The sequence below is a fragment of the Myxocyprinus asiaticus genome, chromosome 13, assembly GCF_019703515.2.
Source record: "Myxocyprinus asiaticus isolate MX2 ecotype Aquarium Trade chromosome 13, UBuf_Myxa_2, whole genome shotgun sequence".
In the NCBI taxonomy this organism is placed as follows: Eukaryota; Metazoa; Chordata; class Actinopteri; order Cypriniformes; family Catostomidae; genus Myxocyprinus; species Myxocyprinus asiaticus.
Window position 1 is genome coordinate 30,109,496 of NC_059356.1, and position 25,764 is coordinate 30,135,259.

The window sequence follows — 25,764 nt, forward strand, 5'->3', positions numbered from 1 at the left end:
CAATGGGACCACCTCCACCTGGTATCCCCTCACGGACCTCCCATTCCCCAACACGCTCACTTGCCCCGATCGGGCTCTCGCACGAGACCGCCGGCTCGTCTCAGCATGAGTTCGACTTCTCGTTCAGAGCTCTGGAAGACGATGAGTTATCGAGCGCAGCATCGGAGACCGGGCTCGTCCAGTCTGATGCAGAGGCTTCGGCTGGGCTTCCTCCTTCGGGAACAGTCGCCCTGTTTTACACCGACGTGGAAATGATGGACATATTTTCCCGGGCGGCCACGAGTGTCGGGCTAGTGTGTAGCCCTCCACTCTCCCCTGAACCCTCGCGGCTCGACGATCGGTTCCTGGGCTCTGCCCCACCCCCGTTCCTTTCTTCCCGGAAGTGCATGAGGAGCTGACAAGATCGTGGGAGGTACCTTTTACTGCCCGGTCCCGGTCTTTCAGCTCCCCCGCTCTCACTACCCTCAATGGTGGAGCGGCCAGGGGGTATTCGGTGATCCCCCAGGCCGAAGCTCTTATCCAGGGCCTGTAGGTTTATGTCGTCCCTGACGACTGTGGCCTGCGGTGCCACTGGACAAGCCGCCTCCGCCCTGCATGCCGTGGCTCTCCTGCAAGTACACCAAGCCAAGACGCTAAAAGAACTGCACGAGGGTAGTCCTGACCTGGGATTGATGCAGGAACTGCGCTCGGCGACCGACCTCGCTCTCCAGGCGATGAAGGTCACGGCGCGGTCTCTCAGGCAGGCGATGTCCACCCTGGTGGTCCAGGAGCGCCACCTTTGGCTCAGCTTGGTCAAGATGGGAGAGGCGGACAAGGCACGGTTCCTTGACGCCCAATTTCTCAGGTTGGCCTGTTTGGCAACACCGTCGAGGACTTTGCCCAGCAGTTCTCGGCGGTGAAGAAGCAGACGGAGGCCTTACAACATATCCTGCCACAGCGTGGCTTAAGACCCCGCACCCTGTCTGCTCATCGCCAAGGGCGTCCTCCTGCAGCAACAACACCTGCTCCGCCGCAGACCGCCCCCGTGGCCAGGCTCCGGCGTGGAACCCTCCGCAGGAAGCAGATGCCACTCATCTCGTGTACAGATAGTTGTGGCATTTTGTATAGGGACCTCTAGTGTCACTACATCGACACAACGTCGAGTGAGTGACAGATAGGGAAAGTCCTGGTTACTTTCGTAACCTCCGTTCCCTGATTGAAGGAACGAGACGTTGTGTCCCTCTTGCCACAACGCTGAACTACCTGCTGAAATGGCCGGGACCTGGTCTTGGCTCCTCAGCACAAAACCTGAATGAGTGGTTGCATACCAGCTCCTTTTATACCCGTATGTCCGTGGGAGTGGCATGCAAATTCCACTCGCCAATTCTCATTGGCCTTTTTTCAAAAAAGCAGAGGTGTTTGGGGCTCCCAAGAGTGACCCCTAGTGTCACTACATCGACGCAACGTCTCGTTCCCTCCATCAGGGAACGGATGTTACGAAAGTTACCATTACGTTTTCCTCTTATGCGTTTTCTGGCATTCTTTTTGTAATACACTCACATTAATGTTCTTGAAGAAAAAGGAATGCTAGTTTAAACTTCAGGGGTAACTGAAGTATGAATCTTGATGGCTCAAATGGGAAGCGATGGAACATCTAAAGACGAAGTTAATGAAAACCAAATGAAATCCTGTAAACTTGTAAATATTATTTTATGAATCATTGCAAACAAAAGCCAGTGCAGTGACTCATGTGGTGTTTTTACTACTGTAAATTATGACACTTGGTTCTCAGTGTGAGGTGGAGCTCTGTCTCAAGTGTCAGAGCAAGCAGACCATTGTGCACCACTAACCTTATCTGTTCTTTGGGCAAATGCTCAGCCCATTTACAGACATCAGTAAGTGACTTAGTAGTTCTCTTTTGAGCAAACTGTAATTATGTGTGGACGTGTTTAATTGCGTTCAGGTTGCAAAAGGAAAATGATGTCTTTTCAACATGATGGTATCATCTACAGTATAATTAAGCAATGTCTTATTGATTTAGGCATAATGCTTTTATACAACAGATGCACTTCATTTCGAGTAACTTACATTTTAGACACCACATTTTTGCTCCACTAACAAAAATAGTTCCAAACGATGCCAAAACGAGATCAACTATTGCATCTCACAGTGCAACGCACAGACTGATAGCCTGTCTGAAATGCTGCAAACACATAAAAGCGAAGTGATACAAACAGTGAAGTGTCCCAGTGCTGTCATGCTAAATATCAATAATGTATAATACAAAATGAAAGGCTCCCAAGAAACAGAATTTAAGGGTTAGTAAAATATTGTTTTCCTCAATGCCATAGTCCTCTCCCATCTTTCTGTCTCTAATCCATTGCCATTTTCATGGCTGCAATCCTTGTCTGCCCTTTTTCTCTTGTCCTCTCATGTTGACCTGTTAACATACTTGACCGCTTGGTATGTGCATGATGTTTCTGCATGGATCTGACTCTCTTCTTCAGGCTTGGTAGAGCATGAGGAAAGGAAGTGGTAGAGTGGGCTGAGGAGAGAGAGAGAGGGCAGGTGCTTGGTCAGGGGGTGCCCAATAGCACAATAGAAGGCAGGGATGGTCCAGGGAAAAACATGGGCATCTAGAGAATATTTAAAGGCCAGATGGGCAGATTTGCCAGTGGTGCTGCTTTCAATTGGGGCCACTTGACTCTCACTTTGTCTGACTGTCTGTTTGTCTGTCTGCATTTCTGTCTGTCGGCCTGTCTGTCTCTCTGCCAACATGCTGGTCCTGGCCCTTCTGCAGACCTCGCTGGTCCTGTGGCTGGTACAGAACACCATACAATGAGGTAAGTTAGATGTGTCTTCTGAAGTGCTTTTTGGAGAGGTTTGAGGCTGGATGGAAACATAGGGTGTTTCTTAATCAGCTCCCTTGCTCCCTGTGTCATGAATCAGTATATCATGAACACTAATTCGGTCACTGGCAAGGGTATTGATCCACTGAGCATTGGGTCACTGGAACAATTTTGCGAGTAAGACAGCCCCAGAAATGGCTACTAAACTAGGGAGCTGATTTAAACACAGCCAGATGAGAAAGAGAATTCAAAGTTTAGTGAACTCAAAAGAATGCAGTAAAATGTGCAGGAGGGAAGGAATTGTGGACTGTTGTGATATTTCAGCACATGTGTTGTGTCACATAATGGAAATTATGACTGAAAAAGAAACCAGATTAACTTTAGATAGGACTAATTTGGATGAAGGAGTCTATCAGGCAACACAAAGGTTGCAGGTTTGATCCCAGGTATGGTTGACTACTCAAGCCCTACAATAATTGTGTGCATGTTGTTTTGGATGCAGAGAAAATTACATTTATATTTGAACTGACATTGTGAAATATAGCTGTGAGCGGCTGGGAGTAAATAAGCACCACTAGGTGTAGAGACCTTCTAATCTGTTTGCCATCAGAACATGACATCGAAAGGTAAACAATCTAGACTAACTGCCACCATTTAGATAAGTACATTTTCTAAAAATACAATCTTAGAAAAATACTGTATATAACAATAACTGCATTTTTTTTTTATTGTTCTGTAACATTTTTCTAGGCTAAACATTGAACCTATTATCTAATTTGACATAAAAAATAAAAAAATGTGTTATAAAATGATAAAAGGACATTTATATATTTATTTTATTACATTATGTATGCCATGTATATACTGCTAGAGAAATTTCCAGGGGAAAAGGGTAAATACTAAAAGGGTGAATGCAAAAAACAGTGTGGGTGTTAAAGTCATTTATGTTACCTGAGGGGCAGTTGAAATCAGTTCACAAAGTACGGCACGTAAAAATTTGGATCACTGAAAAAAGTGCCATTTTATTAAAAGAAAGTAAATACACCTTATTGTATCAGTTAGAGGGGACTGCTTGTCTAAAGATGTCCAAACTACTGTACTGTATGTACATTGTCTGTGTGATAGCTTTCTGACAAACTTACTGTATTTAACCTCACCTAGCCCATAAATTATGGATTTAACATGTTTATTGTGCTACTAAAAATATTTTTGTATGTTTTAAACTTTGAAAAATATGTTTAAAATGATCATGACTTACAATTATTTGCATTACCCAATATAAAGCAAATAAATTAGTCATGGCTGACCGCAAATAGTGGATTTGTAACTGAGAACTTTCGCTCTTATATGATGCTAATCTAAACTGAGTGCACTGTAACTGAAAAACTAGGATTCATTTTGATTTGTGTTTAGAGTTTATTACTGTTAATCCTAGACTGAGGTGTTATGATTGATCACCTGGTGAACCTAGCATTAAAGTGCGGCATCATCTTAATTATCTTGACAGTCCACATGTGTGACGGTGATGGTCTTGCGTCATATGTTCAGCCAACAGACTAGGATCCTAGAAACCTAACATAAGTAATACTATGCAGAAAGTTTCTGGATTCTGCCAAATGATTTATTGTTGTCCGTGCACATAACGACTCCATGTTAAATTTTTGACAGCTTCGATAAATGGAGAATAAACACCTCTGGAATTGAGTCATGGCTTTACATATATCCATTTGCCTGGATCCTCTCCAGCCACCGTAACCCTGACCGCAGCTTAAACACTCATATTTCATGTCTAAAGATCAAAACAAGGGGCTTGAAGATGGTAGGGAAGGTCCAAATTTGTCAACCTTCTGTCAGTGGCGACTTTTACGACCTGCACACAGTCCGTCCATTTTGTCCTACAGTGTTTGAGCATCTATGGAAGCCTTTTCGTAATGCTAAGACAGCATCAAATTCAACAAGATTGACGCTGTTCATCGCTTAATGTGTCGCTGTCACAGATTCTCCACCATGAAGGTTTTATAAGGTGAATTCTGAGAATTCAAGCAGGGAGATGGTGAAAAATAAATAAAGCATTGCATGTACATGTTTGGATTCGCCCGATAGAAAATATAATTCCTTGGCCAAAATCTGTTTGAAGACTCTCTGTTGAAATATTTTTTAGACATCTGTCACTGCTTTTTGTCATTGCAATTACGACTCTCATGACTGTGTAATGTGGCGATACCATGGTACAGTAATGGTATCAGATGGTAATGTCTTGATACTTTGACATAGCCTACTGAATCATGGTACTAAATGATTACCATATTCTTGAACCATGGTATTTACATAACCATACTACCATGATACATGCCCAAAAACATAGTACTGCCATAGCACATATTCAAATAAATTTGGTGTTACCATGGTACAGTGTCCAAAAATAAATCAACTATAGTATAATAGAAGCTTGTTTAAATGTTGAGATTACCAATAGGTCAAATCACATCATCTTATATACAGTATGTTAAAAACTTGCTGTTCTTGTTTTCTTATTAGTTGAGTTTGAATGTATATGTCCCTTGTTTTCAACAGGAGTTAGACCACAGACAGGAGCCCTGGGAAGGATGGCACCAAGTTGAGGTATATTGCACTAATATGTTCTGTATTTGTGGTGCATCTATGAGATATTAGGATTGCAGATAAGCACATTACTTTTCTCTCTAAGTCCTGTTCTGGGTGTGAAGGCAGGGAGCATGAAACTTATAGGAAATACTGAATGCAATTATTTATTTACTCATGTGTCAACAGCAGTAATCACTATCTTTGTAATTTTTGTATTTTCTCATGTCCAGGAGCTGGTATTCTTGGACCCCGAGGCTATGGGGTGGGCAAGCTGGGCAAGTGGTGAGTGAAACTTTGATGTAGCTGAGATGAAAATTAGAACTAGAATAAATAAAGATTTATAATCTTTGAATAAACACATGGCAAACTACACAGAACTGGCTTGGAAAAGGGTGTCTTTGTCAGCAAGACCATTTACAAGGGTGTTTATTTCTATACAGTCCAGTCATATTATTTTATGCAGACTAACATATTATTATATTATTATGTTTTTTCTCCAAACAGCAGGCCGTTATCTTGAAGGTGTTAAAAAAAAAATTGTGATTGTTGAAAATGCATGTGAGCATTTTGCATGCTTGAGCAGCATGTCATAAGCATTATGTTGTGTGCATACGGCTCACTGTGCATGCAATTTTTGTAATGAGTATGAAATCTCTTAGGGGCAGCTTTCAGACCCACTGGGATCAGAGGACCTTTAAAACAAGAATATGGAACGCTCGGCTATGGAGGTATAACAGTCAGTCATTTCTAAACAGATGCAGATGGCAGTTTGGAGCTATTTCATCATCTCTGATGGATCTATTCTTGTATTTATCACTGTGGGCTTGCTTTTTTGGGTCTAGCAGCCAATCTTAGGACTGGCCTTGGCGCAAGCCTTGGGGACACCGGACTGGGACTTGGAACAGGGTTTGGACTTGGCAATGGACTGGGAGCAGCTTTGGGTTATCAAGGAGGGAAGCTTGGAGGAAGAGGTGAGAACTCCAATTAGCTTTTTATTCAGCGTACGTAATTATTCTTGCCACAGACATGGCAAAATGATTCAATTAATTTCTCGTTTTTAATTTTTCTAGGATATACCAGTATTGGCTATGGGGCCCAGCTAGGTAAGTATATATGCACTGTAAATCTCAAATTCTTTATGGATGTATCCTAATCAGAGTTGGGAGGGTTACTTTTGAAATGTATTCCACTACAGATTACAGAATACATGCTGTAAAATGTAATTTGTAACGTATTTCGTTAGATTACTCAAGGTCAATAACGTATTCTAAATACTTTGGATTACTTCTTCAGCACTGGTAGATTTTTTTCACTTGTTTAGACTATAAAAACTCTGCCAGTACAGTAAGTACAAAATTCACTGAAAAACTCAAATATCTTATGCAGTGTTGTTTCTAAAACAAGATTAATCAAATTGATCTTGTTTTAAGGATTTTTAGATATTTTTACAGGAAAACAATACAAAAATTATTATAAAGAATATGATTTTTGATCTAATATCAAAGGTCTTATTTTTTGATCCAATGTGAATTTTCTTGATAAAAAATATGATTGTTCCTGGTAACATGTGCATGTAAAATGGCTAGAAATAGCATTTTAGCTTAGCGTAAAGCTGACAATTTACACAAGGTTTATGTCTATTTCTTCTGCTCCAAACTAACTTCTCTGTCTGCTTGTTTGAATGTAACGTCGTAAGAAAGTGTTTCACCGCTGTTCGAATGCACTTTGGATCGCATCATTTATATGTAAAAATGTTTTCTATCTGAAAGGACTAAATATTAAATGAAACAAATGACAATAAATGCAAAGTAATCTCTTCAGTAATCAAAATACTTTTTGAATGTAACTGTATTCTAATTACCAATTATTTAAATTGTAACTGTAGTGGAATACAGTTACTTATATTTTGTATTTTAAATACATATTCCTGTTACATGTATTCCGTTACTCCCCAACCCTGATCCTTATCAATAATCATTACACTTTAATGCCATCTCAGTCTGACCTGAAGGTTGTGTAGCTGATTGAATCTGATCTAACCAATCAGAAATTGACCTTGTGATTAAAATCTTTCACATATAGTGATATATGCTCTCCATTTGCCATGATTAGGTATCATATTTTTTTAATAAGTTGTGTGGCAGTGAGTGTTTATGTGCCGACTATGAGTGCAAATAGGCTACCATGTGTGTCTGGCTAAACAGGCATTTATTTCTTCATCTAACCTTGACATCCCTCTTGTCTTGTTGCAAGGTTACAGTGCAGGAGGATACCCTGGCACTGGATGCGGTATGTAACCTGTCCTTGTGGAAGCATTAAAAAATTGTTCCCTCCTCATTCTTGTGTGTTTGAACTCAGGAGTCTGACCAATATTTTACTCAGGTTGCTATAGCAAGCACAACTGACCAACGTAATCTATGTTCCCACTTTAAATTTCAGGGTCGGGGACTGCTCCATTCTTTTGTTCCTGTTAATCTCTTCTTTATTTCAGATTGCTGCAATTAACTGAATTCAATGATCAAATACACAAAATGATGTATTAAAGGGATAGTTCACCCAAAAATGAAATTTCTGTCATAATTTTTTCAAACCCGTATGACTTCATTTCTTCCTTGGAACACAAAAGGAGATGTTACATGGAATGTTAGCCTCACTTTCATTGCATCTTTTTTCCATACAATGAAAATGAATGGCTAACGTTTTGCTTAAAGGAATATTCCGGGTTCAAGTTAAGCTCAATCGACAGCATTTGTAGCATAATGTTGATTAAAAATTAATTTTGACTCGTCCCTCCTTTTCTTTAAAAAAAGCAAAAATGGAGGTTACAGTGAGGCACTTACAATGTAAGTGAATGTGGGCAATTTTTGGGGGGTTTAAACATAGAAATGTGAAGCTTATAATTTTATAAAAGCACTTACATGAATTCTTCTGTTAAAACTTCATGAGTTGAAATGACTATTTTTTTTGTTGCAAACAACATTAAGTCATAAATGCTGTCAACTGAGTTTAACTTGTATTGAACCCGGATCATTCCTTTAACCTAACTGTTTACAATAAGCAAACATTGTTAAGACATACTTTGTTGCAATTATTACTCAAGCCACTGTCTAATCTTTGCTTGTTTAATGATTTATGGTAATTGTTTATCTGTATGCTTGGTGCTGTTAATTCCGAGTTGTCACTATTTATTCAGATTTTTATAATATGGCACATGAGGACCTGGTGTGTCTGCTGGTCAGGTGGCTAGAACAGATGGTAAATCTCTGTTTGCTGTTCAAGCTGACCATTAATAAATGTTTTAAAGTGCATACATTTATAAAACATGTCAGAGAACAAAAAGGCTAATCTTTTTCCAGATTAGGTGTTTTCAAACCCTAATGTTGTAACATGAACAGAATGATTTTGTGATCTTCAGGATATAGTGTACCAGCAGGCATGCCCACATGGCTCAAAACCATCAAAACTGGGTAAACCCTCCAATCCTAATTTATTCTTCTTCCATTTTTTTCAGTTCATAATTTAGGGATGGTTCTCATTCACAGAACTTAAAAATTCCTTCATTTAACTTGTGAATAGACATTTGTCCATGCATCCACTAAACTTATCTCTTTTAACCAATAACTAACTAGCTGTGTGTTTTCCCTGCTTAGAAGACCAGCTCCGAACAGTGTGATTTTCCATACTGGTCCAAGCTGTTTTATGCTGGTTAGTGATGTTCTAGCTGGTGGGCCAGCATAGCCATGATGTTCATCAGCAAAACTTAGCTTTTTATTGCTGGTACTAAGTATTGCTGGTTTAGATTAAGATGCCTGGTGCATATCTGCATATCATGCTGGGGACTGGCATCTAAAATACTGTATAACATATGCTGGTGACCAGCTATGCTGGTCTTTTCTGCAGAATTTCCAGAAGCGTGTCAGTCTATCTCCCAGTAACCAGAATGTGATCAGTGTTGTATTCTAACACACTTTTTATTCTGGCACCTGTCACATTTCTAGTAGCATTTAGTAAGGAGAGATGTGGTCTGTGGTTTACACACTAAAAGTGGAGTATCTGTGAGTAATCTGTAAATAGGAGTATTGCCATATTACTCCAAAGCAGGAACACTTTTGTCTGTGCTCAAGTGTCTTTAAAATTCAGAGGTCCTAAGAGACATAGTGTAAAGGATAGGTGATGGAACTATGTCGGACTTTAAATGTTGAGACAAACGTCCTGGTTACTTTTGTAACCTCCGTTCCCTGATGGAGGGAACGAGACATTGTGTCGATGTAGTGACACTAGGGGTCACTCTTGGGAGCCCCAAACACCTCTGCTTTTTTGAAAAAAGGCCAATGAGAATTGGCAAGTGGAATTTGCATGCCACTCCCCCGGACATACAGGTATAAAAGGAGCTGGTATGCAATCACTCATTCAGGTTTTGTGCTGAGGAGTCGAGACCAGGTCCCGGCCATTTCAGTGGGTAGTTCAGCGTTGTGGCAAGAGGGACACAACGTCTCATTCCCTCCATCAGGGAACGGAGGTTACGAAAGTAACCAGGACGTTCCCTATCTGTCACTCACTCGACGTTGTGTCGATGTAGTGACACTAGAGGTCCCTATACAAAACGCCACAACTATCTGAACTGTGTTACGTGAACTGGTGGTGTATGAGCGTCGAACGGTCCATCAGGAACAAGTCGACTGCCCAACTATAGGGACAGTCTAGCCCAGCCGAGGCCTCTCTTCCTCTCTTTTTCTCCCCAAAAAGAGTGGAATTTGTTAACTGACTGGGAGCCATAAGTGTCTGCGTCAGGGGGTGTCCCTCCCAAGGAGAAGACACTGTGGAGACCACACCCCACCCAAAAAGGGGGGGGTATTTTAAGTGGAATATGTCTCATGGTCTTACCGAGTCTTGTCGAAAGTATGTCATGTAGAGAGGTCCCATGGTAGGTCCTACCCGAAGGGGGAGGAGTTTCTACAGAGCATGGCGACTGGGGGCAGAGGGGCCTCTGCCCAAGGAAGATGCAGTTTGCCGACAGGGAAACGATTTTGCGGACAATATCACATGGGGTCGCCTTCGGGGAACCAGCACGTGTGGAGCACCTACCTCAGTACAGGGGCTCATTAGCGCATGTACTGGGCCGGTCAGCGAGTTTCTCCGCACTCCTGGTAGAGTGGGCTCGTAACCCCGCAGGGGGTGGCATGTCCTGAGCCTGATATGCCATCGCGATGGCGTCAATGACCCAGTGGGCGATCCTCTGTTTGGAGACAGTGCTTCCTTTCTGCTGTCCACCAAAGCAGACAAAGTGCTGCTCGGAGCTTCTAAGGCTATTTGTGTGATCCAAATAGATGCGTAAAGCTCGCACCGGACACAGCAACGCCAAGGCTGGGTCTGCCTCCTCCTGGGGCAGCGCTTGCAGGTTCAACACCTGTTCCCTAAAAGGGGTCGTGGGCACATAGCCTGTTCGGGGTCGCAGGATCATGTGAGAGTAACCCGGACCGAACTCCAGGCACAATTCACTGACAGAGAATGCCTGCAGGTCCCCTACCCTTTTGATGGAAGTGAGCGCAGTAAGGATTGCAGTCTTCAAAGAGAGTGCCTTAAGCTCAGCTGACTCCAAGGGCTCAAAGGGAACTCCCTGTAGACCCCGAAGGACAACAGAGAGGTCCCACAAGGGGACGAGGCGCGGTATGGAGGGATTCAACCTCCTAGCGCTTCTCAGGAACCTGATGATCAAGTCGTGCTTTCCCAAGTACTTACCGTCTACTGCATCATGATGAGCCAAAATAGCGGCTACATACACCTTCAAGGTGGAGGGGAACAGCCTCCCCTCCAGCCTCTCCTGCAGGAAGGAAAGCACCGATCCGACTGCACATCTCTGGGGGTCTTCGCATCGGGAAGAACACCACTTAGCGAACAGATGCCACTTCAAGGCATACAGGCGCCTCATAGAGGGAGCCCTAGCCTGAGTTATTGTGTCTACCACTGTGGGTGGTACGCCACTTAGGTCTTCCACATCCTGTCCAGGGGCCAGACGTGGAGATTCCAGAGGTCTGGTCGCAGGTGCCAGATGGTGCCCCGTCCCTGAGAAAGAAGGTCCTTCCTCGGGGAAGAATTCATCGGGGGGGGGCTGTCGCGAAGAGCGTGAGATCCGAGAACCACGTCTGGGTGGGCCAGTAGGTTGCTACTAGGACGATCTGCTCCTCGTCCACCCTGACCTTGCAAGTGGGCTCACTGGGGGAAACGCATATTTGCATAGTCCAGGGGGCCAGCGCATCTATACCAAGGGGTGCCTCGGTCAGGGTGTACCAAAGCGGGCAGTGGGAGGATTCCCGGGAAGCAAACAGGTCTACCTGTGCTTGACCGAATCGACTCCAAATCAGCTGGACCACCTGAGGGTGGAGTCTCCACTCTCCCCTGAGGGTAACCTGATGTGACAGCATGTCCGCTGTGGTGTTGAGGTCGCCCAGGATGTGAGTGGCTCGTAGCGACTTGAGGCGCTGTTTACACCAGTGGAGGAGACGGCGGGCGAGTTGTGACATGCAACGGGAGCGTAGACCGCCTTGATGGTTGATGTACACTACCGTTGCTGTGTTGTCTGTCTGGACCAACACGTACTTGCCCTGGATCAATGGCCGGAACCTCCGCAGGGCGAGCAGTACTGCCAACAACTCTAGGCAGTTGATGTGCCAACGCAGCCGCGGGCCAGTCCAGGAGCCGGCGGCAGTGTGCACATTGCATCTGGCGCCCCAGCCCATCTTGGAGGCGTCTGTTGTAACCACGAAGCACCTGGAGACCTGCTCTAAGGGAACCCCTGCCCGTAGAAATGCAAGGTTGATCCAAGGGCTGAAGAGGCGGCAACAGATCGGTGTGATGGTCACGCGATGTGTCCCGCGGCACCATGCCCATCTCTGGACTCAAGTCTGAAGCCAGTGCTGAAGTGGTCTAATACGCATCAACCCGAGCGGTGTGACCGACGCTGAGGATGCCATATGCCCCAGGAGCCTCTGAAAAAGTATCAGTGGAACCGCTGTCCTCCGTCTGAACGCCTTCAGACAGTTCAGCACCGACTGCGCACTCTCGTTCGTGAGGCATGCTGTCATCGAGACTGAGTCCAACTCCAAACCGAGAAAAGAGATGCTCTGAACCGGGGAGAGCTTGCTCTTTTCCCAGTTGATCCGAAGCCCCAGTCGGCTGAGGTGCCGGAGCACGAGGTCCCTGTGTGTGCACAGCAACTCTCGAGAGTGAGCTAGGATTAGCCAGTCATCGAGATAGTTGAGAATGCGAATGCCCACTTCCCTTAGCGGGGCAAGGGCTGCCTCTGTGACCTTCGTGAAGACGCAAAGGTACAAGGACAGGCCGAAGGGGAGGACCTTGTACTGGTATGCCTGTCCTTCGAAGGCAAACCGCAGGAAGGGTCTGTGTTGAGGTAAGACCAAGACGTGGCAGTACGCGTCTTTCAGGTCTACCGCCGCGAACCAATCTTGATGCCAGACGCTTGTTAGAGTGCGTTTTTGCGTCAGCATCTTGGATGGGAGTCTGTGCAAAGCCCGGTTCAGTACTCGCAGGTCCAGGATTGGTCGCAACCCACCGCCTTTCTTCGGTATGATGAAGTAAGGGCTGTAGAACCCTTTCTTCATCTCGGCTGGAGGGACAGCTCTATCGTGCCCTTGCGCAGAAGGGTAGCAATTTCCGCATGCAAGGTAGCAGTGTTCTCACCCTTTACCGAGGTGAAGCGGATGCTGCTGAACCTGGGCGGGTGCCTGGCGAACTGAATCGCGTAGCTGAGTTGGACGGTCCGGGTCAGCCATGGTGACGGGTTGGAAAGCACGAGCCATGTGCCCAAACTCCGGGCGAGGGGGACCAAGGGAATGATCACGTCGGATGTACCGGCGGGTGGGACCTCGTGGTGGGGCAGAGCTTGAGGTGCCACGTTGAGGGGACTCGAGCCCCGTGGCCATGCTGAGTCCAGGGACATCTAAGCACTTACCTGGCTCCTGCTGCCCACCATAAGATTGGCCGAGGAGGGGGAGGAGGAATCTCGTCCCCGTAGTCCACTAGAACCAATCCCATGTGGGCGTGTTTATGCCACAGCTGGGTGCACATGGGCGGGGGGTCTGCCGCTGGAGCGCCATACCTGCCAAAATGGGACGGTGGACGGTGGTCGTGACAACGGCCGTGCGCACTGGACATGTGACCCAGGAGACGTGGGAACCATTCTTTTGTCAGGCTTTTGGGTCCCGCAGCCTCCTGGGCATGCGGCAACAAAGGATTCTCCTCCCGGCCCTCCACCAGGGGATGGAGTAGTCTGTCGACCAGCCCCAGAGAAGTGGGTCTCCTCGCCCCCGGGTCGCCCGTCTCGGGGGCGCTTCGAAGCCTTCCTCGGGTTCTTAGCGGCCGGCTGCGAGACGGGTGGCGTCTGCTTCCTGCAGAGGGTTCCACGCTGGAGCCGGGCCACGGGGGCAGGCTGCGGCAGAGCAGGTGTTGTTTCTGCAGGAGGACGCCCTTTGTGACAAGCAGACAGGGGTCTTAAGCTGCGCCGGGGCAGGATATGTTGTAAAGCCTCTGTCTGCTTCTTCACCGCTGAGAACTGCTGGGCAAAGTCCTCGACCGCGTCACCAAACAGGCCAACCTAGGAAATGGGGGCATCAAGGAACCGTGCCTTGTCCGCCTGTCCCATCTCGACCAAGTTGAGCCAAAGGTGGCGCTCCTGGACCACCAGGGTGGACATCGCCTGCCCAAGAGACCGCGCCATGATCTTCATCGCCCAGAGAGCGAGGTTGGTCACCGAGTGCAGTTCCTGCATCAATCCCGTGTCAGAACTACCCTTGTGCAGTTCTTTTAGCACCTTGGCTTTGTGTACTTGCAGGAGAGCCATGGCATGCAGGGCGGAGGCAGCTTGTCCAGCAGCACCGCAGGCCACAGTCGTCAGGGATGACGTAAACCTACAGGCCCTGGATGGGAGCTTCGGGCGCCCCGCCAGGTGGCGGTGCTCTGCGGACACAAGTGCACCACGAGCGCCTTATCCACCTGGGGGATCACCGAATACCCCCTGGCCGCTCCACCATCGAGGGTAGTGATAGCGGGGGAGCTGAAAGACCGGGACCGGGCAGTAAAAGGTGCCTCCCACGATCTTGTCAGCTCCTCATGCACTTCCGGGAAGAAAGAAACGGGGGCGGGGTGTGGCTGTGGGCGGTGCCCCAAGCCCAAGAACCAATCGTTGAGCCACAAGGGTTCAGGGGAGAGTGGAGGGTTCACTCAGATCTTCAACCTCTGCCGACCACCTAACTATACCTGTCATTTCAAAATGGACAGTTAATAAACTTCGCCAAGCTCTAGCCGCTTCTAACATCCACTTCTTTCACAGGCTAAGCAAAATCCAATTATATGATTTATACGTCTCTTCCCAAACATGACATTCCTTCTAACTCTAAAACCCCTGAAAACATGATAGCTGAATCCTTACCTTCTACCAGTTTCTCCAGATGTGACGTTCCAACTCACAAAAACACCAACTGCTCACAACCCTCCGGGGTTTCAGGTACAGGCCATTTCTCCCTCACCAAACTTCCGTCCCGTAAAAGACCTTCAGCCAGCGTGACATCAGCATCAGGCCAAGCACCTAGCAAACCACCACCTCTCCTTTCTCTCTCTTGCCAATCTCCGCTCACTTTGCTCCCAACCACCAGGCACCCAGACGCAGGAGACTGCCCGCCTCCACTGCTCAGATTTTCAACAACCTCAGAGGCTCTAATTCCTTCTCCTCAACCAGCCTTCCCCAGCTCTTTCCCCCGTCCTACCCTTGGGCTTTCGGAGCGGAATTGAGCATGAGGCTGTCTCCGCTAATGACCAACTCTCCAGCCCAATGTTTACCTTTTCCAGCTCCTCCCCCCTCACTCTATCCTGCCTTCGGTGCCGCCCCAGGCTTCTCGGCGGGCCTCAACCAGCCTGCCCCTCTACTTTTACTCTCCATACAGCTATGCCTCTAGCTATTCCCCCAAATGCCACAGCCATGGAACCTCCGCAAGTGTCCAATAATCTCCGGACCCAGATTTTGTCAGGTGCAGATATAGACCTTTATGCTCTCCTTTCTCTCTACCCCACCAACGAGCCGCAATACCTTTTAGACTGCAGCGACTTTTCAGTAACACTTAAAAACACAAAAATTGCCTCCACTCGTACGCTCTCCTTGGCAGAATTCTGTATTTCGTTCAGCCGTTATACAGAAGTTATTTACTCTGTGTTCCCACACATGACGACGTGAACTAAATGATTACATGGCGATCATTGCAGAGCTCTCTCTCTCTCTCTTTCGGTGGCAGTCGGGGAGTTCTACACCTACCATAAAATGTTCTCTGCCAAATGAGCTGTTCGAGTCACGCAGTGGAACCAGTGTCCATACTGGGGAGCCCTTGACTTAGATCTCCATAACAGAGTTTTCCTCGGCTGCCGCAGCATTTCCTGTGCAGTATGTAGATCATCAGACCATCAAACTGAATTATGCCCTCTCATAAATTCTAACCTTCCCACCCGGTCAGTCCAAAGATCCGAAAAGCTCTACCAGCTACTTCCCACACCCCGCCCTATCTGCCCTGTATCGAAATCTTTCAAAAATAAAAATCTCAAAAAATATCTCAGCACTCCTGTTAATATTTCTTCTCTTGCTAAAGAACTTGCAAACCATCCCGACGCCCTATTTACAAACTACCTCCTGAATGGTTTAAAATCTGGCTTCAACCCCGGGCTAGAAAGCCTGCCCTCCACTAGCGTTATTTGCAATAATTTGCAATCCGCGCTAGCTGAACCCGAAGTGGTGGATGAACTAATCCATAAAGAGCTAAAATCAGGTTTTATGATCGGATAATTTAAATGTACTGAATCATCCATAAACAATGAATCAGTCATTTCCATGTGTTTCTTTCATTTATTTTCTGTTCTTTTCTCTGTTAGTGCTGAAGTGAAACCTTTTTTAACATTGGTGCAGGGTTATTGAGCACATAGTCCAAGTGTTGTCAGATCAGCAGCCTGCTGGTTCAGCACAATGACAAGCAGCTCTAGAGGCAAAGCTCTTCTCTGATGTCTTTCAGATAGTTTGATATCTGCATGCATGTTTGTGCAAGAAGCACTCTCAATTTCACACTATTGTTTTGCTCTTTTTCACCGAATTATTTTGGTTGCAAAGTGGTCGACCTTCGCTGAGAAAGTCATTTCCTGTGTTACTTCTATCATGTAAACACCACCATTGTTTTCCAAGAAAGCTTTCACTTTTTCAGTAAGATTCTCTTTATTCTATTCTCAATAGGCTACAGCAATGGATATGGCACTAACATTTATGGTACTGCGGACGGTTACAGGGCAGGTCTTATTGAGCTGTTATAATGGAGCATTGTCCTAACAACACAATAACATGGACATAATTATAATTGAGTGACAATAATAATTATGTTACAGGGCCTGCCTTCCCATCAGTGTTAGCTGATAACGTTGGCCTGAATGGCATGGCTGGTAAGGCTGATAGTTATCAGGTTAACCAGTGCATTAAACATTGCATTCACATTAAAGAGTGAAGTCTGTCAGTGTAAGCATTCTAAAAATGCAAACACCTGTACCAATGTAAACACATCCCACTGTTTAATTCACTCTGTCCTGTGATAATAATTGATATTATCGTACTCTGGCTTAAGTACTTACTATGAAATTGCATAAGATTTCTTGCCATCAAACCTTTAAAGGATTAGTTCACTGTGACGAGGAGGAGGGCGGGGCCGGGCCGTGACTATGCATGCCTGGACCCCAATCGGGCTAATCAGCCGAGGAGAGGGATAAGTGCAGCGAATGCGGCAGTTCAGGAGAGATAGAGCTACTTGCAGCTGCCGTGTGTGTGTTTGTGTTGTGTGTGTCTTTGTTTAAGTTCTTATTATATATTATTTAGACTATTCAGCCGGTTCCCACTTCCTCCTTTCCCAACCTTAACCGAACATTGGTGCTGAAACCCCGGAAGGAGGAGGGATGCGCTAAGTCCTCGAGACTGCCAGCCAACCCAAAGGAGCAGCCGCGGCCATCCGCCGGGGGAGGGAGGAGTTGCTGTCGACTGCCTGGACGCGGAGGAACGGCCGCAGTCCGCGAGGGGAGGAGGGGCTCGCTGCCGGCTGCTTGGAGCGGTGGAGACGCTGCCAGTGGCAGAGGAGTTCCCTACCAGCCGCAAGAAGGCAGTGGGGCATTCCATCTGCCAGGGGTCGGAGGACTTGCTCCGGTCCGCCCGGGGAGGAGTGGCTGTTGTCCGCCAGAGGTTGGGGAGTGGCTGAGGGCCTGGCTGCAGTGTATCTGGGCACCGGCGAACCAGATTATTCCTCTCTCTCCTCTCTCTCTCTCTCTCTTTCTCTCTCTCTCCACTTTGCCCTTTCCCTCTCCCCCTTTTTTTCCCCCCTCCCCTTGTCCCCCTCCCCAGCCCTATAGAGGTGGGGAAAAGCCTGCCTGCAGGTGGGGCCAGAAGGGCAGCTACATTAAAGTCTTATGTAAAAAAAAACATAAAGCTTTCTAAGGGGAACAGAGAGATATTTAGGTTGTAATTTTCTTAAAATCCTGACATTCTCATTCTCTTTCATTATATAAACAAAGTGGCCTGGATATTGTTAAAAAATTCACCTTTTGTGTTGTACTGAAGACAGAAAATCATATGAGTTTGTAAAGATGTAAGGGGGTAAAATGATGATAAAATTTTCATATTTGGATGAACAAATCCTTTAACTAGAGGCACCATTTAACTAGAGGTTTACATGACAAGTGAAATCACAAGGTCAACTATTCCTCTAGCAGGTCTTGGAGATGGAGGCCATAGAGGTCTGGAGCTGATAATTAACACTGGTCTGGGTACTCCTGCCAAGTCTAGAAAGTATGGTAAGAATAAGACAACTGACAGTTTATGCACTCCTTTGGGATGAACATTTCAACCAATATGATCTCTGTGCAATCAAGCTGATGCCTGTTCTACTGTATCTACAGTATATCTACCCTAAATGTCACTTTAATCCTGAAATTTGTATAGTTGTGGTTACTTCTGTAATACATCTGATTTGTCTAAAGCAGCAGGTGTTGTACTTGGTGCTGCCAGATCATTGCCCTACAGTGGCCAGCCTGTAGTCTCAGACGGACTTGGGCCTCAAGGGAAGACTAGTAGCTATGGTGGAACTACATATGGAGGAAAACCAACCCTTGGGCCCGACACTGGCCTGGGTTCGTGCAGTGCATATGTTTGTTATTCAAATGCAACATGCAAATCTCAGTTTTCTGGCTTTCCTGATGCTTTGCCTGAGGATTTGACTTGAATATCTCGCACCTGTAAGAAAAAGAGAAATAGAGAGAGGACGATTTAAAGGGAATACAGTATATGAACAAACAAATGGATTCCTGGAGCTTAACTGGTAGAGAAGGGCTCAAGTAATGCCACGGTCTTGGGTTTGATTCCCAGCTGATAAAATATAGACCTTAAATGCACTTTGGAAAAAATGTATACCTTAAAGCACTTTGGATTTCGATGAAAGTGTCTACCATATGTGTAAATGCAATGCAGTTGTTTATGCTTGAATACATGATTTCATGCTTAATGTCACTGAGTTGGTTTGATTATCACTGGTCAGAAAATGAACAATTTAGAGCTTGGCCTGATTCACACAGGTTTTTTACTTTTAAAATGCTACCAACCTGGGATTGAAGATGTACTGGCCAAAACCTAAAACACGATGATGATTTGATTTGTAGTGTGATAACATTTTTGACACTTTTGATCTTATCAAATTAAAGTTATTACGTAATGCCTTAAGACAGACACTGACTAAATGGCAGTGTATAAAACAACACATGCACCATCTCACAAGTTCTCATATGTGTGTGCATACTGCTCTCAGTTCTCATCCGTTTCCAGGAAGACCACACAACATGCATCCTGTGTCACCAGATAGACACAATAATAATAATAAAAAAAGAATCAGAACCATTCTCATTTTAGCAAAGCAGAAAGGTCATAAGAATAAACAAAAAGAAAAGAAACAACATGAATGACTTCAAGCTGACAAGCCTTTGAGCTTTTAATGATTACATCACAGTGCTGCAGAGCATTCATTTGGAGTCATAAAATACTTGTGTACACATATTAACTAGTGAATACAATTAATTATCGTCATATAGTAACTCTCAGAAAACTACTTATGGAAGTTATGAAATTATGCTACTTAAAAAAAGGAAATATTGTAATTAATTTGGTGTGCAGATTGAAAGAGTATAATAAGACAATACAATTACATTGTTAATTAAGTGTTTTTGAAAAATTGCACATCTCATGCCATTGGTTTTTCATTCTTTTTGCCCTAAGAAGAAAATCCTGCAATAAAAAAAATCAAACAATAAAAACTTATTCAACATGGCATCTACAGCTAAGAAATGCTAAAGACTAAACAGATTAAATAGAACCCTTTAAATGTGATAGATACATGCAAGAGTCTGGGGCCTGATGTATGAAAAAGTTTTTAAGAAAAAAAAAAAAGTAAAATCAGAAATTTCGAAGGATAAATTATAAGAAGTTCATAAGATTGTTTCCAAGTGTTACACCCTGTCTGCACCGGACGCTCGCGTCACGTCAAAAGCAACAGAACCCCATTCTAATCAATGATGCTGTCCACACTGGGAAGCGTCAGTTGCAGCTCGTCCGTCGCGTTCCATTTTGCGCTGCACGCACTGGCGCTACTGCACAAATTAAACGATTTAGAACTTTCATGTTGATGCCTCCAGTGCAGACAGCCTCAAGCCGTTGCGTTGCGTGGACGCGCCCGGTGTAGACAGGCTGTCATACAGAACCTAGAACATTCTTACTAACACCCTGTCTATACACCAAGCGCGTCCGTTGACACGACGCGACGTGATGCAACGCCTTGAGGCTGTCTACACTGGACGCGTCTTCACGAACGTTCTAAACCATTGAATTTGTGTAGTAGCGCCAGTGCGTGTAGCGTAAAATGGAACGCGACACCCGTTTAATGTCGCGGCAATGGACATTAAACGGACTTCCATTGTGGACAGCATCATTGATTATAATGGGGTTCTATTGCTGTTGACGCGCTGCGCATCCTCTGTAGACAGGGTGTAAGTGCAAATATTGTAAAAAAATTTCTTAAGAGAGAAAAAAAGAAAATAACAGTTAAGAAGAGTTTTATTTTTAAAGGTGCACTCCAAAATTGTTTTCCTCATTAATACGATTTTACTTATAAAAATGTAATTGCAATTTTGAACATACATATTTAATCGTGATGACTCACATGAGTTGAAGACTCCAGTCATATCAATAACCTTATAAAAGCTGTTTTCTTCTACATGGAGTGGGTCCCCTCATGGGGGCGGCCATGTTGGTATCACATGACCAGGTGAATACTACTTGCTTATTCTCATTAACCACTGTTATTGGACACTTTAGCTCATTTATTAAATTAATCATGGCAGTCTGTGATTAGTGAATTTCTACAACAGCATCTTTAACTGAAAACTTTTGCGTTTGAATGATGCTTCATCCATTCATCCAAGTCTGAACATGACTTGAGTAAAAACTGAGTGCACCTTTAAGAATGATTCGTGAATCCAACATAATGCTGATCGCATTCTCATTTCCTAACCAAAGCACCCAGACTTCACCAAAACTCTACTTACTGCAAAATAGTTTTAGGACTGTAATCTGTCTTCTGATATATGTACAATTTATCTAAAAGCACTCCCTTGTTCAATAGCATCTCTGCTGGCACAGGCCGGGCATTTCGTGACACATACACCTTCTCCAGGTGAAAGTTCATGGGGGAACCCACATACTTTGCACAATAGGGGCCAGACAAACTTGGGCCGCATGTCACTTCCGTTTTGTAGAACAGCACACCATGATTCAAACTGCATAAATTCTCAATCTGACCTGCTTTGATTTGTACTTCACAGCTTCCAAGCAAGTCATCATCCCATTTATTATCTTCATCCCACACCTCCAGTCTTAGTTTGTCATTTTCAGCCAGCACAATATCACCCAGATCAAAAGTTCTTGTCCAGTGGGGTGAGTTGTTGTTCATGATCATGTTGGTGCGTCCGACCTGCTGATTGTTTTTGTCAAACACTTTAACATATGCATCGGTTGCTGAGGTGTGGTCACCCCACAGGCCTTCTGCCCTCACAATTGTGACCCTGACCCGAGCAAGTCCACGCTTAGATGGGCAGCAGTCTGGTGTAATGCCTGGATTGTTGTGACAAATGCAGACACAAGGGTCTTTTGGGTTGGTTTTAACGCCGGTCTTGCAAGGTTCAGAGCAGTTCCTCCAGAGTGACTTTTCCAGAATATAGTCATAAATGGCTTTGCGTAAGTGCTTGCGCACTGGATTTTTGGTGGGGATCAACTCATGCAGAGACTCCAGAGAATAAGAAATCACATCTGGGTTCCGCGGCAGAGAATTGAGCCATTCTTTGTAGGCTGATGGGTCTTTACTTCCGGAGAAAAGAAGCTCAGGCTCTGTAGTGTGACCACCAGTGACCTCTGTCAACCTTTTGAAATTGAAAGACAATGTTAATTTCTAAAATGTGATTACATGTTTTGAAATAGTGTGGCAATCAGTGCGAGCAAGGATAATATATCTATGTTATTAAGTAGAACTAGTCATGAAATACAGCATAATCATAATTTAAACCCACCTGTCACTGAAGCGGCTGGAGAAACTGCTCTTGCTCTCTGTTTTGCTCTTGTCTTCATTACAGTGCTTAGTTTCTGCTTTCATTTCAGCTTTGCCAAGAACATTGGCATTTGCCTCCACATCCAAGCATATCCTCACCTCATCCCCGCTTAAACCCTGTAGAGCGGTCTCACACTGTTTGATACTGGTCACAGAGTGTACACTTCCACCAAGAGTAACCTGGAATAATAAAAAGGCATGTTGTAAAAAGTGTGAAAATGTGCATTTTGTTACTTTAAGGATCTTACTAACCCTTAAAATTACTTTCCTTGGAGTATCTTAATGTATTCAGGTTGATTAAATCATGTTAAACAATATTTTTGACTTGAATAAAACTAGCTGATTTAAATGGTAACTGATTTTTGCAGGGTCACTTTCACAATGGGAGATCATGTGTTGGCCATTGTTGAAAACAGTCATTATGGGCCATTATAGTCCAGTCACAACATATCATTCAACACAAGTGGTTCTAAAAGGCTCTCAACACTTCATACATTGTGAGGGATGTCAAAAAAAGAATTACCTTAGTGATATAATGGGTTCCATAGGTGTTAATGAACTTATAGAAGCGCTGTTTGAAATCAAGATTGTATTCCTTGGGAAGCTCCTTCATAGAGTGCTTAAACTCAGGATGGAGAATAGGCTTGTGAGAGACCCTGTAACTATAGGCAAACATGGAAAACACAGATTCGTGTTAGACTAGGTTTGTCAAGATTGCATAATGACTAATGTGTTCCTGTTATACTGAGAAAAAAAATAAAGGGAGGGATAAACCAGTGGAAACAGTGGCCTATCTTACCTGTAAAAAGCACAAGAAATACTCTGACTGGCGAAATTGAACTTGTCTTTTTTGGTCTTTTCCATTGAGTACTCCGCAAGCTTGGAGTTAGTTCCAGCCATAATCAACGAACCTTGATTTTGCCGAACATCTATCCCCAAGTTTAAACCCCAGTTGTTCTCAACAGATGACATGCTCGAGCTGACCAGTTCCTCACTAGACTGGTAGAGGGAACTTGATATTTTCATGCTGCACTTTTGACTGGGTCTCCAGTCCACCACTGATATTGGAAGCTTTTGCATTTCCCCATCCATGTAGGGATTCTTGCAAATGGTGCATGATTTGTCCTTTTGCCTCCAGATTTCAGTGTTAATGATGAAGGCTCCTTTGCGCTGCATCTTTGTCACATCGTATCCCTCGCCAGCCAGGTTAGACCCGGGAGCAAAGTTTGCTTCTGCGCATTCACTCGGTTTACCTTTAGTGCATGACTGCACAACAGGTAGAATGAGGTAAAAAACAAGCCTTGCCCACATCATTGAAACAGGTATTGTGAGATGGATTGAGTTGAAGATGGATGGATGCTCCTCTTTTCTATGGAAAACACATAAAAAAGTAAACAAGTTAAATTGTTAGGTAAATGAATATATAAATCATAAACCATCAAAAATTTATTGTTTTTTGTTTCAAAAGTGTCAAAATGATTATCTCAGTGATTTATTGATTTGAAATGCCCATTGTATAAAGGTGCCTCTGTTTGTTCCTAGCAGGCAGCAGATGCCCTAACCCCACCCCCACCCTAATCCTAACCATATTGAGTCTGTAAGGCTAAGTACCCTGCCAGGAACAACCTGAGGCACCTTTCTTCCATCGCGATTAGAAACACTGAGTTCCAAGATGAAATCACAGTAATAATAATGTTTGAAATAATGGTATACAATGATATCATTATTATCATGATAATGTAAATATGAATATTGTTGTAATACAGCTGAAAAGATAGTAACTTGTTTTTACCAAATTAAGTTTTGCTGACATTTCCGAAGCAAGGAAACATATGCTTTAGCTCTGGTCTAAAATGTGACTAATTCAAAAATTTTAACTGGACTGTCTGATGTTCTGTAAGACTATTACTAATAATGGCATGGTGTGCATGACCATGATGGAAGAATGGTTATATCCTGTAGTTAGGATGCATTATAAAATTTGTGAGACAATTCATAAAGAACTGTAAAAAGAAAAAATTTTAGTTGTGTATTTACACAGCATTACATCACAGGCAAAATAAGCATAACAAGCACATCATACATCAAAAACACTACAAAAAAGCTACCCATGTTCTCTTAAAGGCGATGTAAAATTCTCTTCTTACCTTGATCTACTTTGTTGTGTCTGAGTGTCGCACAGTGTGTGTACTGTGTGAGAGGGGTATGTGAGATGTAACGATGTGGGTGGGCTTTACCGTTATGTTCTACCAATTAAATGACACACACGCACACATTCGCACATGTAAGTTAGGGTACAGTTTCAGTTCAGATGAATTATGTGGTCTCAAATGGCCACTTCTGTGGTGAAGCAGGCGGATTAAACAGCATGTAAGTGGAACATGTGAGCATTCATTTACACATTGACCTGCATTGTCAAAAAATGTTTCACAGCATGTGTGATGGGGAGCTTCAGACCCTGACTCTATATCGCAGTACCAGTCAAATCAAAACTTAACTAAATGGTAAATGTTCCTCAGAACTGTAGTTCCTTTTGAGGTGTTACACATATCCAGCCTCCTACACTTTTCACACTGACAAGCAAGAATGATATATGAAATCACATTAGCCAAGTTGAATTCTTTTATTAACCCCATGCAAGCAAATTTTGTTACTGCAGACGTCATAACAAATGCACTCATAAAGAGAAACAAAAATAAAACAATGAACAAAAATTGTAAATTAAAGCTAAAGTGTGTCATTTTTTATGTTAAAATGATTTTTCCTATTACAGCTTACTATGCAGAGACTAGTAGTAAGATATTTGAAGGTTGATTTTCTCCAAAAAGTATTATAACTGTGTCTCTGTGGTGCTTTCGAAATCTTCCTAATTGTTTGAGCATCTTGACTGCCCGACACACTCAACCAATGGTATGATTTGGGGGTGGGGCTTTCTGATTGACCGGAACATTCATTATTTTGGTAACACTTAAAATAAGGTTGCATTTGTTAACATTAGTTTATGTTTTAGTTACCATTAGTTAATGCATACATTTAAATGAACTAACAATGAACAACACTTATTTACAGCATTTACTAATCTTGGTTTATGTTAATTTATAGATATATACAGTAGTTAATGTGAACTAACAAGGAAAAGTGCCTCTTTACAGTGTTTATTAATGTTACTTTATATGAAAGCATATAATAATATATAGTGTACAGTATATACTACTAACACATTTCTCAACATTGGAAGGTGTATATGATAACATTCTTTGTGGAGGAGAACAATTGGAGGGATATCAAAAGAATTGTCACTCACTTATGTTCCTGGGTGATATTTTACTTAAAGGAATATTCTGATTTCAATACAAGTTAAGCTCAATCAGCAGCATTTGTGGCATAATGTTGATTACCACAAAAATTTATTTTGACTCGTCCCTCCTTTTCTTACAAAAAAAGCAAAAATCTGGGTTACAGTGAGGCACTTACAATGGAAGTGAATGGGGCCAATTTCTGAAAGTTAAAATAATCACTGTTGCCACAAATACTGTCGATTGAACTTATCTTGTACTGAACCTAGAATATTCCTTTAATTACATATAGTATATTCATTACATATA

At 43.8% G+C, this 25,764-nt stretch overlaps 2 protein-coding genes across 4 annotated transcripts; one reads left to right on the plus strand and one right to left on the minus strand.

Moving 5' to 3' along the window:
- The first annotated feature begins 2,654 nt into the window (after window positions 1-2,654).
- On the plus strand, window positions 2,655-19,301 carry LOC127450756 (keratin, type II cytoskeletal I-like). 3 transcript variants are annotated; one of them, XM_051715088.1, is made up of 9 exons: window positions 2,655-2,822; window positions 5,403-5,450; window positions 5,663-5,714; window positions 6,092-6,160; window positions 6,275-6,403; window positions 6,503-6,535; window positions 7,686-7,721; window positions 18,228-18,308; window positions 18,495-19,301. In XM_051715088.1, the coding sequence occupies exons 3-9, from the start codon at window positions 5,690-5,692 to the stop codon at window positions 18,734-18,736; spliced, it is 615 nt and encodes a 204-aa protein (XP_051571048.1). In that variant the 5' UTR covers window positions 2,655-2,822; window positions 5,403-5,450; window positions 5,663-5,689; the 3' UTR covers window positions 18,737-19,301. The 3 variants fall into 3 exon arrangements, with proteins under 3 accessions (XP_051571048.1, XP_051571049.1, XP_051571050.1); XM_051715089.1 differs by having other exon boundaries at window positions 18,498-19,301; XM_051715090.1 differs by having other exon boundaries at window positions 6,278-6,403.
- Window positions 19,302-19,475: 174 nt separating this feature from the next.
- Window positions 19,476-24,355, minus strand: LOC127450740 (perforin-1-like). The gene is made up of 5 exons (XM_051715065.1): window positions 24,307-24,355; window positions 22,959-23,528; window positions 22,683-22,821; window positions 22,122-22,339; window positions 19,476-21,974 (listed from the first exon to the last, which is right to left on the minus strand). The coding sequence occupies exons 2-5, from the start codon at window positions 23,471-23,473 to the stop codon at window positions 21,101-21,103; spliced, it is 1,746 nt and encodes a 581-aa protein (XP_051571025.1). The 5' UTR covers window positions 23,474-23,528; window positions 24,307-24,355; the 3' UTR covers window positions 19,476-21,100.
- Window positions 24,356-25,764: the final 1,409 nt, after the last annotated feature.

Bases quoted from the DNA above. Each gene is read 5' to 3' on its own strand.
- LOC127450756 (XM_051715088.1), top strand. From the start codon at position 5,690: ATGGGGTGGGCAAGCTGGGCAAGTG. The intron at 5,715-6,091 runs GTGAGTGAAACT...GAAATCTCTTAG, and splicing joins GTGGGCAAGCTGGGCAAGTG to GGGCAGCTTTCAGACCCACT. The intron at 18,309-18,494 runs GTAAGAATAAGA...ATTTGTCTAAAG, and splicing joins TGCCAAGTCTAGAAAGTATG to CAGCAGGTGTTGTACTTGGT.
- LOC127450740 (XM_051715065.1), bottom strand. From the start codon at position 23,473: ATGATGTGGGCAAGGCTTGTTTTTTACCTCATTCTACCTGTTGTGCAG. The intron at 22,822-22,958 runs GTAAGATAGGCC...GTTTGCCTATAG, and splicing joins ATTTCTTGTGCTTTTTACAG to TTACAGGGTCTCTCACAAGC. The intron at 22,340-22,682 runs GTAATTCTTTTT...TTATTATTCCAG, and splicing joins GAACCCATTATATCACTAAG to GTTACTCTTGGTGGAAGTGT.